Below are 14,472 nucleotides of genomic sequence, written 5' to 3' on the forward strand. Positions count from 1 at the left end.
GGTGACGAGACATTTCAATTCTCTGCACTACTCATTTACAATAAAACATGAAACGAAATGAGGACGAAGACGCAACGATCATGGATTCTCCCTCCAACCCGAATTTGTGTGACGGGGAAGGGGCCGCGCTCCACCTGCCGTCGCAGTGTCCCAGGTGACATCATCAGAACAGCAATGTGACATGAATGCTTAAGGAATAGTTTAACAACCAGACTGGCCCAGAAAGAGATGTTCAGATTTTAACTTGTAAACAGAGTATATCTGAAAGTATTACTTTAAGGATTAGGCTGCCAGTATTTTATCTTTATTTGTAATGCCAACAAATAAACAAAACCAACAAGGTGTTGGTTTGTCTCTTAATACTTTCTGACTTCCCCGTAAGTGGTTCTCAGCTCAAAGCCCGTTGGCTTTCCTCTTAAATGATGCCAGGGTTTTCTTTTTTAAGTGGAACAACATTTACCTAAACGGCTATTTGTAGCTGTGTTATAAGAGACCGTCTTTTTGCGATGAATACGGTATTCAATCAAAAATAAATGATTGTGTGTGGCTAAAGTTTTTATTTGTAATAGTTTGACAACAATGGAGCGCTATAAACTACATCAGGCTTGGACTGCACAGGTCATTCTTGATTGTAGGATGAATTCATTGTTCTTTCTATTTGTTGGATTTGTTGACAATAAGAAAAATATAGAATATCACCAGACGTATTGTTTATTTAGTAACATGTAATGAGTTAGTCCTTTGGCCCTGCGCTGCAGTGTCAACGTCTCACGGGTCCGTCCCCCTCAACAGTCTCAGCACTGATGCAACAATTTGTTCGACCCCACGTAAGATCCTGGATACAGCGTCTTTAATTGTGATAAATAAGAGGGTCAAATAAGTAACCAAAATCCTATAAAAATAGATGAAATATGGGGATACAAAATGTCTTAATGTACGTTATTCCGAACTGTGTAGTATGGGTATCCCATCTGCTTTTACTTCCGGATAAGTTGATGCGGCAGATCTGATGTGTTTAAATGAGAGGGCAGTGAGGAGGTACGTTATACTGTTTTTTGTTCTTCTTTTACATGGTCAGTGTTCTTATTGCCAAATACATAAACCTCAAGATAGGTGATCAAGACGAAAAGGACACTTGAGGAGGACATGGTTTTTAAATGAGAGAAATGGGTCACAGAAACTCCATCGTTCTTCCCATCAAAGTGCTTTTTGTTTTAAAGTCAAACCTGTACAGTATTCACAGAAACATGTTGGACATACACGAGCATGCTGAAAATTCACAGTTCATTCTAAAAATATTTTTTTCTTCTAAAGATGGGTCTATATTTTCAAAGCTGTGTAATAAATGCTTTTGATTTTGAGTAGTTGCCAATAAAAAGGGTCTTCACGTGTCACATGGCGTCCCACTGGAAACCAAGGTCTGAATGGAAATGCTGGAGGAGACTTCTACATCGGAGTTTTGATCCATTAGTTATTTATCCAAATGTAAGGGACACAAATTACTATCTAACACATGAAGAAGTCAGGGCTCTCAAGTTTTGAAGACAGGCAAGAGTGACATTTCCCCCCCAGAACGAAATTTTCGGATATCAGTCAGTCGCGCGCAATTCCAGGATGCTTTATTTTCATTGGTTGCTGGATTAAATCTTACCCAGATACAACAGATACGTTTTTTTTTCTGATTGGCTATTGTGTAGCCCATTTCTTTTTTTTGATTGGCTGATAAGTGGCACCTCACAGCAGAACTCCAGGGGAGCGCTTGATTCCTCCACGGTGAGGGCAGCGCGGCTCATGTTTGCGCGCTGCGGCACATTAAAACATTAAATAGCCAAGAGTTTTTTTCAGAGTGAGAAATACGATGTGTGGCGGGAGTCCGTGACTTAAGAACGAAATGCGTGAGTCTCACGCTCAATGCGTGACACTTGAGAGCCCTGAGAAGTTCTATCCACCCTTCAGTTCAAGTCCGTCGGCTATAGATGACGTATGTGAAGTACGGCTGATGAAGATGAGGTCGTTAACGCGTTACACGGGACCGAAGCCGGGCGAGGCCGCGTGCGCCGCGGTCAGCGTGCGCTCCGCTCCTCCCTGGCCGAGCCGCTCCGCGCGGCGCAGGCTGCCGTAGAGCCGCTCTTCAACCGACACGGCCAGCTTGTCGGCCAGGCTGCTCTCTGAGGGGACAGCGTGACGACTGTTGTTGTTTCTGTTGTTGCCTCTGGGATCCGTGTTGCTCGTCTGTGTCGACGTCAACGACTGGATAGTTGTGCTTTCGGCGCCTTCTTTCCTCGCGACCCGGCAGCCGTCGCCTTCCTCGCTCGACTCCGCCCAACTCTTTGTGGCGTCGGCCGTACTTCCCAAGGCTTCCCGCTCGCCTCCTTCCCTCGGCGGATCGTTGTCGTCCGTGCTCTCGTTGGAGGCTTCCTCCTCGCACGCCGCCCCCTCGCTGGCTTCCTCGTCGGCAGCGCTCGCGATGCGCGACAGCGTGCTGTGATACCTCGTGTCCAGCGGGTAACCGGCGCTGTCGCCTCTCCTCAGCGGCGTGAACCTCTGCCTCTCCAACGACGGGGAGTACCGGCCCCCGGCGCCCGACCCCGGGTCGCTGTATTGCTTGTGTCGTTGCCACTGCTTACGGAGGTGAACTCTGGATCGGTGCCTGGAGCGCAGCGGCGATTCCTGCTGGTCGAACAGCGGGTCGTGCCGGAGGAACTCGTTGAAAAGAGCGTCCGTCTTCTCGTCGATGCTGTAGTCGCGGCGGCGGAGGCGTGTTTTGTGAGGAGTCGAGGGCTGCGGGATTGGCTTAATCAGGGGAGACATCAGCTGTGATTGTGACTCTTGAGTTTGAGGGAAGTCCAGAAGCTCATGTGGTTCTTGCAGGGTAAGAGACTGGCAGCCAGTTTGAGATCTCGCCCTTGTGACGTCTGCCATCTCGTCCTCCAGCTCCTCCTGAAACAGCTTGGCCTCGACGCTCTCGCACACTGAACCTTTCCTCCCGGAGCTGGTGAAGAACAACCGTCTCTCAGATGCCGACTTCCCTCTTGGAGCTCCAGGAGTCCCAAAAAGCCGCATCTCCTCAGGTGCCCTGGACGGTGCTTCGATGGAGGTGTAGCCGCTGTCCATCTGGAGGAGCTTCCGGTTCCCTGACTCCCCCTCTCCCCCGGCTCCACTGCCCCCGCCTGACGCCCCTCTGACTCCTCCCCCCAACATCTCTGCCTCGCCTTCTTCCTCATCGTCCAGGTCTTGGGAAAAGCAGCTGTCCAGGCCAGAGCGAGCTCCGGCACCACCGTGGGATGAGGCGCTGTCCCCGTCACTGCGGATGGACTCCCGGTCCGTGCTGCTCTGGTCTGAGGAGGCGTATTGCTCTAGAGAGGCTCGCAAGCTCCAGATGTCTCTGTACAGGCAGGGCGGAGCCTCCGAGCGAGCCATGAAGGAAAGGGATGAGCCTGAGTCGGCTCTCAGCCGGGCCTCGGCTCCCAACACCAGCTCATCTCCTTCATCGGCATCACTCCTGTTCCTGGTATCCGAGGCCTGTGTGTCTTCAGTGGTCCTTAACATGTCTTCAAACCCGTCTTCTACAGCAGTTCCCTGTTGTACCTCAAACAAGTCGTCATCTTCTACCGCTCTTCTACCTCCCACCGCTTCTGCTCTTGTACCTGCACTGCACTTGGTTTCTTGTTCTACTCTGGTCCCATTGGCTGTTGCCTCATCCGGCCTCCGGGCATGATGATCAATTGATGGCGAACAGAGCTCCTCTCCTCTGGCGCTGCTGCTCCCACCTGACTCCACCATGGCCTCTAGGTTTAACCTGCAAAGATGGAAAACAGTCGATTATTAACTCTGGGAATGTCATGGTGCAAGTCTTGGGATTATGGAAAGGGACGCACCTGCTGAGGAAGATTGAGGACGCAAGTGCAGCGTCTGGTTGAGAAAGAGACTCTGCAGAGAGGGACTGGAGGCCACTGGTCTGGTCGGGGGACCGTGGGAACGACTCGGTGACCTCATCTCGGAGGGACAAAGAATCGTCATCGGAGTGATTGGTGGTTTCACTTGCTGCTCGCTGTCTCTGGAAGGGCCTTCTCTTGGGGGATCCTAGTGCACAGGAGAAGATCGAATGCTTACTTGATGATTTTCTTGTTCATAGTTTCCACTAATCTAAGCTTACTAACATGTATCCAAACCTTTGGCATCCAGGCTGGCAGCCCGATGACTGCTGTCAAACTTCCACTTCCTGAAGTACGGCCCCGCCCCCTCTAGACTGGCGTGGCGGCGCAGTTTAGAGAAGAAACGTAGAACAGAAGTCTGGCCCGGAGCTTGAATCGACTCTCCTCTCATCCCACTTTGGCTCTCAGCCTCGCCCCTGTCCCCGAGAGCCTCCATCTGACAGAAGAGATGAAGGGAGAGGAGGGTGGAGCGAGGCGATGAGACATTGAGGAGGGTTGAGGCAGACGAGCTGAGATGGCAAAGCCCCTCGGGGGGCAGCGGTGTGTCACGCTGTCACTCGGCTGCAGCGATGGCTGATGGCACCGTGCATCAACAGGTTTGAGCTGTGGCTGGTTTTCACGGCTCTGTCTGTGTGATGCAAGCGGATCGATCGCCACTGAGAAATCTAGCTGTGCAAATGCATTTGTGGCTCAAAACAAAAACAATTGGGATAAAAATAATGATTTCAAATAAAATAAAAAAACATTCAAATAAATGTTGGCTGCAGTTTTTAATCTTTTCTTACAGGGAGTCCTGAAAGCCTGGCGACAGACCCCAGGGTGAACATCTCCTCTTCGCCTGATCACAACAACTTTAACTAGAATGGGCACTCGGTATAGCGCATACCTTCGCATATCACAAGATTGGGCATTGAATTATGAACATTTTGGCATTAGTTTCATGCCAATTGGATATAAATTGACCGTGCTATGGTAAAAAGAAGATGTTGACCTATCCATAACCTTGACTTTGACCCGATTGATCCCAACATCTAATCAAATGGTCCCTGGATAATAACCAATCATCCCACCAAATTTCATGCGATTCGGTTTAAAACTTTTTTTGTTATGCGAATAACACGCATACAAATAAATAAACTAGAACGGGCACTCGGTAGAGCGCATACCTTCGCATATCACAAGATTGGGCATTGAATTATGAACATGTTGGCATTAGTTGCCAATTGGATATAAATTGACCGTGCTATGGTAAAAAGATTTTGACCTTTTCATGACCTTGACCTTTGACCCGATTGATCCCAAAATCTATTCAAATGGTCCCCGGATAATAACCAATCATCCCATCAAATTTCATGCGATTCGGTTTACAACTTTTTTTGTTACGCGAATAACACGCATACAAATAAATAAATAAATACACGGCGATCAAAACATAACCTTCCGCATTTTCAATGCGAAGGTAATAAAAACAGTGAGCGTGTCATCACATGATGAAGAAGTGATCAAACAAGACGAAGAGTTGTGGGAGGTTGTTCTACTGCAGGCACAGCATCACATGATGGTCTGGAAAAAAGTGTTTCACAGACCAACAGACCAACAGTACCCTCCAATGCCGCGTGTGTAGCTAAACCATATTGACTAATATGCAATGACCATTCTATAACGGTCAGTACAGAGCGGGAAGAGGTTCAACCTACGGTCTGGGACCATGACTGCGGGGCTGTCATGGCGGATGAAGCCTGTCTGGGGCTCTGGTCCAGGATGGTGGAGTGGTGCGGGTCTCCAGGCAGACCTCCACTGAGGCTCAGTCCCATCCAGTCGGGGACTCTTCTCTCAGTGGGCTGGAGAGAAAACAAATGAGAAAAACAACCGGATATTTTGACATGAGAGAAGAATCCCAGCCAGGGAAAGGTCACCTTGTAGATGGTCAGGGGCAGTTTGGGAGCTGCGGTCTCGTTGATGTTGACGCTGCTGCTCTCTGTGGAGTCACACTCCATGATGGTGAGGATCTTCAGGTCGCACGGGGCCGGAGGCAGGTGAAGGTGTGTCAGCCGGGCCTTTTTCAGGTGGTGGAAGTCTCCCTCAGTCAGAGTATACCTGACGAAGAGGACACATGTCATCCGACGCCACCACCGCTCCTCTGAGTGAGGAGGTAACGTCCCCTTGTTGAACTGTACCTGCGGCCTTTCTCCGGAGTCGTTTTCTCCGCTTCATAAAGAGCTGATTCAGTGAAGGAGACTCTGCGCCCGGTGGACCCAGTGGAGACGAATCGCTCCGACGCTCCATCATGACAGCTGGCCGCTGACAGAGCGTCTGATTCATCCAGATAAATGGTGATCTCTGGGCGGCAAAGAGAACACGGACTGAGCGAGGGGAAGAAATAACGTGAACGACGACGACCAGAAGACGTGTACGTATGAACCTCAGATAATGCACAGACCTTGGGTGGTGTTTGTCTTCTCGGGGTCATCACTGGCTCTGAAAAGAGGGGAAACGAATGTTACTCTCTGTGAACGTCTGGTCCCGTCGCCAGTTCTTTAATCCGCTGCCTCCTCCTCCATCCCCGGGTGTTTGCAGACCGACCAATCAAAATCCCAGTCGGCCCCACCCAGTGAGTCCCTCACCTGGAGTAGCGGCGGCCCCCCAGGCAGCAGCGGTGGCAGAAGAGGAGCAGCAGGGAGAGCAGGACCAGCGTCCCCCCGGCGAAGACGCTCAGCAGCACCAACAGCAGCACATAGTTCTCCACCTCGCCCGCCGCCACGGGCACATCCTGGTCACCAGCAGCCGAGAAACGAGGTTTGCTACATTTAGTCCGTGCAATACAAATATGAGGGCGTTGAATTTAACTTTAGTATGGTGGCTGAATGTTGAAATTAACCAAATAATATTTTAAATGGTCATTTTCTTTCAGAATAAAGATGTTTATCGTTGCATCTTTAAGCATTTCACCGACCGGTTCTCCAATCTCACCATATATATATATATGTGTGTATATATATATATACGTTTATATATGTATACATATATACATATATGTATGTATACATATATATGTATATATACATATATGTTTATATATACATGTATATATACGTATATATATATATATGTCTCTTGGATCAAAGGAAATAACATAAAAATTAGATATTGCTGCAAAAAAATCAGCTATTAATCAAAAATATAATGTGGCACTAAACATATCGGCTTTCTAAAGCAGTATCAGTCAAACCCTCCGTCACGGTTTCACTTCCCATTGCTCTGGTCACTTCAGTAAATGCTGAGCGTGTAACTTATTAAAATCACAAAGGCATATGTCTGTTGTCGTGCTCAGTGGTCGTGAGCTGGCTGCGTCGGTCTTACCGGGACAATAATTGATTCTTCTCCCTCTGAGCTTCTCAACAATAATTAATCTCTTTGCCGCATTACGCTGCCAGCAAAGCCTCGTAATATTTAATAAGGAGCAAATTTACACAAAGAGGCTTTCTTAAATTCCCGCCTCCTCACAGTGATTCTCATCCACGCACACCCGTATACATCCTGCTGCACACACACACACACACACACAGAACTGCTTTAGTCCCTCTGATCAATACTCCGTCGTGGCTGAGTGAGCTTAATTCAATCTCCAGCTCTTCTCATGAGGGAGATCGGGCTCCGCAGCTATAAATGGACCTCGGAGGAGGATGCCGATGCACACGAGCCCCACAACAGACTTCCCTGGCTCTTCTTCCGACGTAGGTTTAAAAAAAGAGAGAAAATAATTGGTCTCTTTTCACCGTCACAAAGGGAATATAAATATCATTAGATGATGGCCTTAGCAAGAGCACAACACATATCATCATCATAAGGCCATTTTATTACACAAACTGCCTCCTTATAGGTGTTTTCTCCAGACTCCTAAAACTCTCAGTTGCTGCAACTCAATCCAACAGCAAGCAACGTGGAGGATCCACCTTATAAAACCAGACCTGGTTGACGATTATTTGCGTTAAAGAAAATGCAAATACTCTTTTTACCTCCTCTTTTCATTCAACCTCAAATCTGCTTCAATCCTGAACATGTCAAACTAAGTCCTGTATCTCTCTCACACACACACACACACACACACACACAGAGTATATTCTCATATTCATTATATCCAATAGTGGCCTACATTCTGCAAAAGCCTCTGGGTAGATACAGTATAATGTGTTTGAAGCCGTTTGTGAGTGTGTGTAGCTAACATGCACACCTTGATACACACACAGCTTGTCAGAGCATCTGGAGCTTAATGAAATCTGCTGTTTTCATAACCTCAGCCAACCAGGAAGAGCAACACAATCAACCGGCTTGAGCAGCAGAGCCTTGGCCAGGCTTCAGGCTTCAGGCTTCAGGCTTCAGGCCGTCTTCTAACACACGCTGTCGAGGGACCTGCAGCTCTCCGTTCTCCCTCCACACACACGGCTTTAACTGTTTACCCCATCATCACCACCACTGCTCACATATCCCCCCGGCCTCCAGGGGCTATACGGCACACAGGGACCGCATCACACTCACGCCCTGTTTATGAGTCAAATCCTCTTTGAATACAGATCAAGCTTTCCTCTACTGCAGCTGGGATATGAAACTCACTGGCTGTACCGACCCGTCGCTGCTGTGGGCTGAGGTCCAGTTTGATGTGTAAAAAGTGTTGGGGAAGAGTTGTCGCAGACACCAGCTGATGGGAAGAGAGTGAGTGTTGTGGCCACCGAGTGGGAGCGGTACTCACAGTGGAGTTCTCAGTCAGACTTGTCAGAACAGGCGAGTCATTGCTCATGGTCCAGGTCAGCGTGTGTGAAGCCTGCAGAGGATGGAGAAAGTGAAGTTGGACACAGCTGCTGCTTCGTTCTCGACGATAACGGTTTCGGTTTTTTCATGTAGAAAAGTCAAAGAGCGGGAGAAACAAATCCTGTGACCAGGACCAACAGTGAAATGATCCTATTATTTCTTATGGATCCATTGTTTATTAAAAAAAAACACATGAATGAGCCACACATTTGCACCAGGTGACATGTTATACTTCATTGTGATGAATGTGGGAATGTATAGTTCATTCACCACACAAACGTCCGAGCCATCACGTCTCCACAGGTGGGCTCTCACACTTTGTCAGAGGTAGATATTCACTGTCGAACCTTGTCATGAAGACCAAAAGAAGAATCATGCTCATACTTCATCTTTTTCTAACTCCTGGCAGCAGCCCTGACGGGTCCTCAGGAAGAGATCTGGAAGTTAATTTGACCCACGACCAAACCGGGGATTAAAACTTCTTAATGTGACGTCATTGGGCCCAAATAGACTTTGTAGCATAGACTTATATTGGGAGCGAGACGTTTGTAAATCAGTGTTAATCATTTTGTTTCTGTAAATCAACTTATTTAATTAAGTATGTGCCTAAAAGTTGTAAAAAACACTGACAGACAGTTATTATTCCTCCGCTCATGTGACTGGGCCTGAGAACGAGACCGAGCAACACAAATCATTACGCAACGTCTTTTGCAGACTGTTCAACACATGACAAGTAAACTGGCCCTCTTTAAAATGTCCGTAATGCCCCATTTGACATTAATTAGGCACAGTGCATTAAATGTCTTAAAATTAACGTCTTCTGAAGATGGACTATCACACACACACACACACACACACACAATATCGCACATTATCACAATAACCAAGAACCTCTCATCTCGGTCATTAGACGATGTCTGTAAAATAAGACGGAGACAGACAGATGTGTGGTGAGAGAGGGAGAAGACTGAGAGTCCATCACATGTTACAGAGTGCAGCTATCAGTCCACAATACATCACTGACACACACTGCTGCACATTCCCTCTCCATGTGAGAGTCATATTTTATGTGATGGACTCTTCATACCAACAGCTCAAGGTAACACTGATGAGGACAACGCTCTGAATAGCAAGAATGCACCAACAATAGAGAAGCACACACACACAGATCTTATGTTTACCACCCTTATGTTGACCACCCTTATATTTACCTCCCTTATGTTGACCACCCTTATGTTTACCACCCTTATGTTTACCTGCCTTATGTTTACCACCCTTATGTTTACCACCCTTATGTTTACCACCCTTATGTTTACCTCCCTTATGTTTACCACCCTTATGTTTACCACCCTTATGTTTACCTCTCTTATGTTTACCACCCTTATGTTTACCACCCTTATGTTTACCTCCCTTATGTTTACCACCCTTATGTTTCTCACATTTAATGAATTGTTTAACACTTTAGTTGTAAGCAGATGTGATCTTTTATTGATGTACAATATTTGTCAACAATTATAATCATATTTTAAATGTGTACAGCTGTTATAGACTTTGTATCATATATTTTATTAATTACGGTAATTGGGGGATTTAATGTTGATAAAAGAAAAGTCTGATATTGTTCTTTATGTTGAGCTCCCTCCAGACAGAGGAGGTGAATGCCTTTCTGTCCTCTGTGCGCAGTGAGTAGCAAGCAGTTGGTTTAAAGCCTTGAAAGATAATTTAATGGTCTATTTGATTTTATTGTCCAGGGTTTTATCATTTTATTTCTTATTACAATCTAATAAAACCACTGAATCCACACTAATGGTTTAGCTTTCAAATTTTTTTGAAGCAAAAACACATTATGTGACTATTATTGACCTGTTACAGCAATAAACTACATATGCAAACATAGCTAGCAGTTTATTTATACATTTCTGAATTCTAGAATATTTAACTTGTAAACATCCTATAGCTACAACTATAACGAGGCACCGTGTTCCTGTCAGACCGGGTGGAAAAAGATGATTTAGGGCTGGAAATTTATAGGAGTGTGAAAGTGCTCGTTAAAGAGGGTTTTACTCTTTTTATCATCATTATGCAGATTTGGGGGAGGATAATGTATAATAATATATTTATTTTTGTTAGTCACAATATTAGTATGATTGTACTTGAAATTTGTTTATATATAGTATTTTATAGTTTCTGTATTAAGTAGTGATTTATTCATAATAACTGTTTCCTAATAGTCTACATTTGAGTAGACTTAAAGTTTTGAAAATGTTGTCATCATTCTTTTTATTATCATGTTTTATAAATCATTTTTATCTAACCAAGATAACATTTTTTTAAACGACTCCGACCGACAACACAAATGGTGCTTGTGTGTATGCGCGCGCGCGTGCGTTAGTTCCGAGCGTGTCCTGACATGTTACATCCGCGCATCATCTCTCTCTCTCTCTCTCTCTCTCTCGCTCTCGCTCTCGCTCTCGCTCTCGCTCTCTCTCTCTCTCTCTAGCAGATGGACGATGCGCTCAGACAGACAGACGGTCACACACTTTCATTCCATTTGCAGATTGTCATGATGGGTGTTTACACCCTTATAAGCACCATCGGTAGTCGGCTGAAGGGAGGAGAGGAGGAGGAGGAGGAGGAGGAGGAGAAGGGGAAGAGGGGTGAGAGGGGTCAGTGCATATCACCCTGACGTGACTGGAGGATGCTCGTCTCCATGTGTCGTATCTTACGGTCTATGCAGGCGGGGTTGAAGCAGCTTTTCCTCCGCTCTGAGCGGACTGACTACAGCGACCCGCTGCAGCCGGCAGCGCTCAGCAGCAGCAGCATTTTGTTTTCTCCTCCCAAAACACTCCGATCGGGGCTGTCACGCATCTCTGCGTCGTCTGCGCTCAGCCTGCGGGGAATAAATCAAGACGGTCACGCAGGAACCCCGTGGACGCGAGCACTGCGCCGCGCACCGTGCGCCGCGCGCGCCAAAGACCTCTCACTGAAACACTCGGATTCAGAAACCTGGAGCCGGCACTTGTCAACTATCACACATCGCACTTAATGAAATAGTAGCACATCACGCCTGGAGGTCCATGAGCTGGTCCCGGTGTGAACGGGACGAGGGTCGGACTCACCCGGCTGTAGATTCCGTTAGAAGCGGCGGTCCACAGGCAGCCTGCCCGGTCTGCATACTTTAATTTGGTCTTCAAATAAACACTGTAGTTATGAATGAAACCACACGCGATTAGACACACCCACCGCCCGCTCCCTACACACCACGTGACCAGCGCTGACGGGGATGGTGGTGATGATGATGAGAGCTGGAGGAGAGGACCTCATTCACAATAGCTGCTGCGAAAGAAATTCATTGGTTGGATTTTTTCCCTGTCGATTCAGACATGATTCATATTTTAATATGTTCCGTTTGCTGTGTTTGAGCCTGCCTCTGCTTCTTTGTTGCGCGACCAATCACAGACAGATGGGTGTTGTGGACGTCTGTGTAGTCCCGCGTGTCACCGCCAGGCGGCGGCGTTGCACTGTTGACTTGAGGCGGAAGTGCTTTAGTTCTTCGTGCAGCTTTTTTTATTTTTTCAAAGTCAGATCCAGTCATGACTCCTGCTAAATATACAATAGTTTGAATTCTTCTTAAGTTAAATTAACCAAACGAGAGAATTTACACCATAATAATGTTTTCTTTTATGAAAAGTCTGATCCCTTAATTTTGCTATTTCCTCCAATGCACACCGAAGAAATATGTTAATCAGGACAACTATATATATTTATGTATACATCATCAACCTGCACTCCATGGGAAAATGCATTGTTGTTATGTTTAATTTACTTAAAATAAGGTTACTGTGTCCTAATACAATACAAATTAAAGAAACAATATTAAAACTGCGGCAAATTGGATACAATTGGTTTTTGCTAACTCATTAGGATCAACTCCTTTTGTTAATGTTTGTCAAAAAATAGATCCAACTCTAGTGGAACTGATATTGTCTTAACATATGGAATGATAACAATATAATGAAACAGATTGACTGATGCATCTCTTTGATGATTTTAGTCTTGTTATTTAATTTGACTCATGACAAATGCAGCAAAAGGCAACAATAGGACCGAGATAACCCACTAAGAGCATTTGTAATGTGATATGTTGTGTGTCGACGGCCCCCGGTAACTTTTGCACAACCAATATTTTCCACACTATTTTCATCACACTTGAGTGACGTAGAAATGAAGGAGTTGCCCGAATGGAAAATGTGTCAGCTGCAAAGGGACAGGAGGTCTAATCTGAGCCTGTGTGATCAAAGAAAGCTGAGGGATGATGTCTGAGCTGATTAAAATCCATTTCATGTTTCTGCACAAATACTTTCCCCAAAAAACAAACTCGCCCAAAAGTAGAGCAGCTGGTTGAGTGACAGAAATAACAGCAACCGCTGAATTGCTCTGATTCCACTGGTGGAATTAGTTGAGGGCCAACAAAATGACCCACGAGTATATTTACTCACTGGAGTTAACCGACGGTTGGGGGAGTGAGGTGTCACATTTCTAGGACAGATGAGGAAGAGATGCTGTTTTCAGGAATGTGAGCCATGTCTGTAACCCTAATTGGCCAAAACGTCTCCTCAGGTTATGAATCTCACATTCCAGTAAATTGTTAGAACGTTAAAGCTCCTCTGTCTCTTTTCTGCATGCTAAACTTTAATGATCTATCATCTGAAACATAAACACAACATGTTTTCAAGGACTTGGTACTTCATACACTTCGGAAGAAAACTAAATGATGCCCATCCCTCAGAGCATCTGATGCTTTTAGACTTCTTTGTGTAATTATAAATGCATGCATTATGAATATATATTATGACAGGTGTAATATATACAGATATCGAATAAAAGTGTAGCTTTCTCCACTGATTACGAAACTCCAATACTCTTTCAAAGTTTTAATGAAATATCAAAAATAGAGACATTTCAGTTCAAACAATCAGAGTTCAGACTCTCAGGGCTTCCGGCTCAGCGCATGCAGAATATATTGGTCCATACACTTGTAAAACCAGAAATAGGCATTAGATAAATATAGTATTTGAGGAGTGTTTTACTTAACAGTAAATGAGTAAACAGTTGGCTGAGCCAAAGACCATGACTAGAACATTTATTATTAATTATTATATATTTTCAGAAAATGCGACAGCTGAAATTCTTGTTGAAATATCCATACAATTCCATACAAATTATTTGTATCTCTACCATTAACTCTAAAGTGTGCCGTATGAACAAATTGAAACGTCTGAGAAATGATGACAGGAGAGTGTGCGCGCGTGTGTGTGTGTGTGTGCGTGCGTGCGTGCGTGCATGTGCGTGCGCTGGTCGGTTGACGTCAGAGCAGCGTCTGTACATGCTCTGGACTGGAGAGCAGGACATCCTGTGGAATTGTTCTCACAGCGAGGCCCAAAGAATGTAAAGCAGCTACCTCTCCCTTCTCGCTCGTCTATGTGAAACGTTGGCACGCTGTCATAGACACGTTGGGGGGGGCAAGGAGACAGGATCTCCATCAGAAGCTCACTGGGAAGTTGTGTTCATTAAGTCATAGAAAGGAATAAAGACAGATACGAATTTTGAATTCCAGTTAAGTTCAACAAAGATTACGATAAAATATGCTATTAACTGCGTGTGCGTGTGTAGGCACCCGCGCGTGCGTTGAACTGTGTTTGTCGCTCTCATATTCCTCGAGCATATTAGA

At 45.7% G+C, this 14,472-nt stretch overlaps 1 protein-coding gene across 3 annotated transcripts; it reads right to left on the reverse strand.

The window, feature by feature from the left end:
- Nucleotides 1-690: 690 nt before the first annotated feature.
- LOC130197515 (voltage-dependent calcium channel beta subunit-associated regulatory protein) lies at nucleotides 691-12,622 on the reverse strand. 3 transcript variants are annotated; one of them, XM_056420208.1, is made up of 11 exons: nucleotides 11,861-12,622; nucleotides 11,468-11,631; nucleotides 8,683-8,754; nucleotides 6,560-6,705; nucleotides 6,376-6,413; nucleotides 6,113-6,275; nucleotides 5,852-6,032; nucleotides 5,633-5,776; nucleotides 4,173-4,371; nucleotides 3,879-4,083; nucleotides 691-3,799 (listed from the first exon to the last, which is right to left on the reverse strand). In XM_056420208.1, the coding sequence occupies exons 3-11, from the start codon at nucleotides 8,728-8,730 to the stop codon at nucleotides 2,023-2,025; spliced, it is 2,901 nt and encodes a 966-aa protein (XP_056276183.1). In that variant the 5' UTR covers nucleotides 8,731-8,754; nucleotides 11,468-11,631; nucleotides 11,861-12,622; the 3' UTR covers nucleotides 691-2,022. The 3 variants fall into 3 exon arrangements, with proteins under 3 accessions (XP_056276183.1, XP_056276181.1, XP_056276182.1); XM_056420206.1 differs by having other exon boundaries at nucleotides 5,633-6,032; XM_056420207.1 differs by having other exon boundaries at nucleotides 5,633-6,032; nucleotides 11,468-12,622.
- Between the last annotated feature and the right edge of the window lie 1,850 nt (nucleotides 12,623-14,472).

This window comes from Pseudoliparis swirei, chromosome 8 (assembly GCF_029220125.1).
Source record: "Pseudoliparis swirei isolate HS2019 ecotype Mariana Trench chromosome 8, NWPU_hadal_v1, whole genome shotgun sequence".
Taxonomy (NCBI): domain Eukaryota; kingdom Metazoa; phylum Chordata; class Actinopteri; order Perciformes; family Liparidae; genus Pseudoliparis; species Pseudoliparis swirei.

Excerpts from the sequence above, each read along its gene's own strand:
- LOC130197515 (XM_056420206.1), bottom strand. The coding sequence starts at position 8,730 with ATGAGCAATGACTCGCCTGTTCTGACAAGTCTGACTGAGAACTCCACT. Across the intron at positions 4,372-5,632 it reads CGCAGTCATGGTCCCAGACC|ATGGAGGCTCTCGGGGACAG; the intron begins GTAGGTTGAACC and ends CTCTTCTGTCAG. Across the intron at positions 3,800-3,878 it reads TCCTCAATCTTCCTCAGCAG|GTTAAACCTAGAGGCCATGG; the intron begins GTGCGTCCCTTT and ends CCATCTTTGCAG.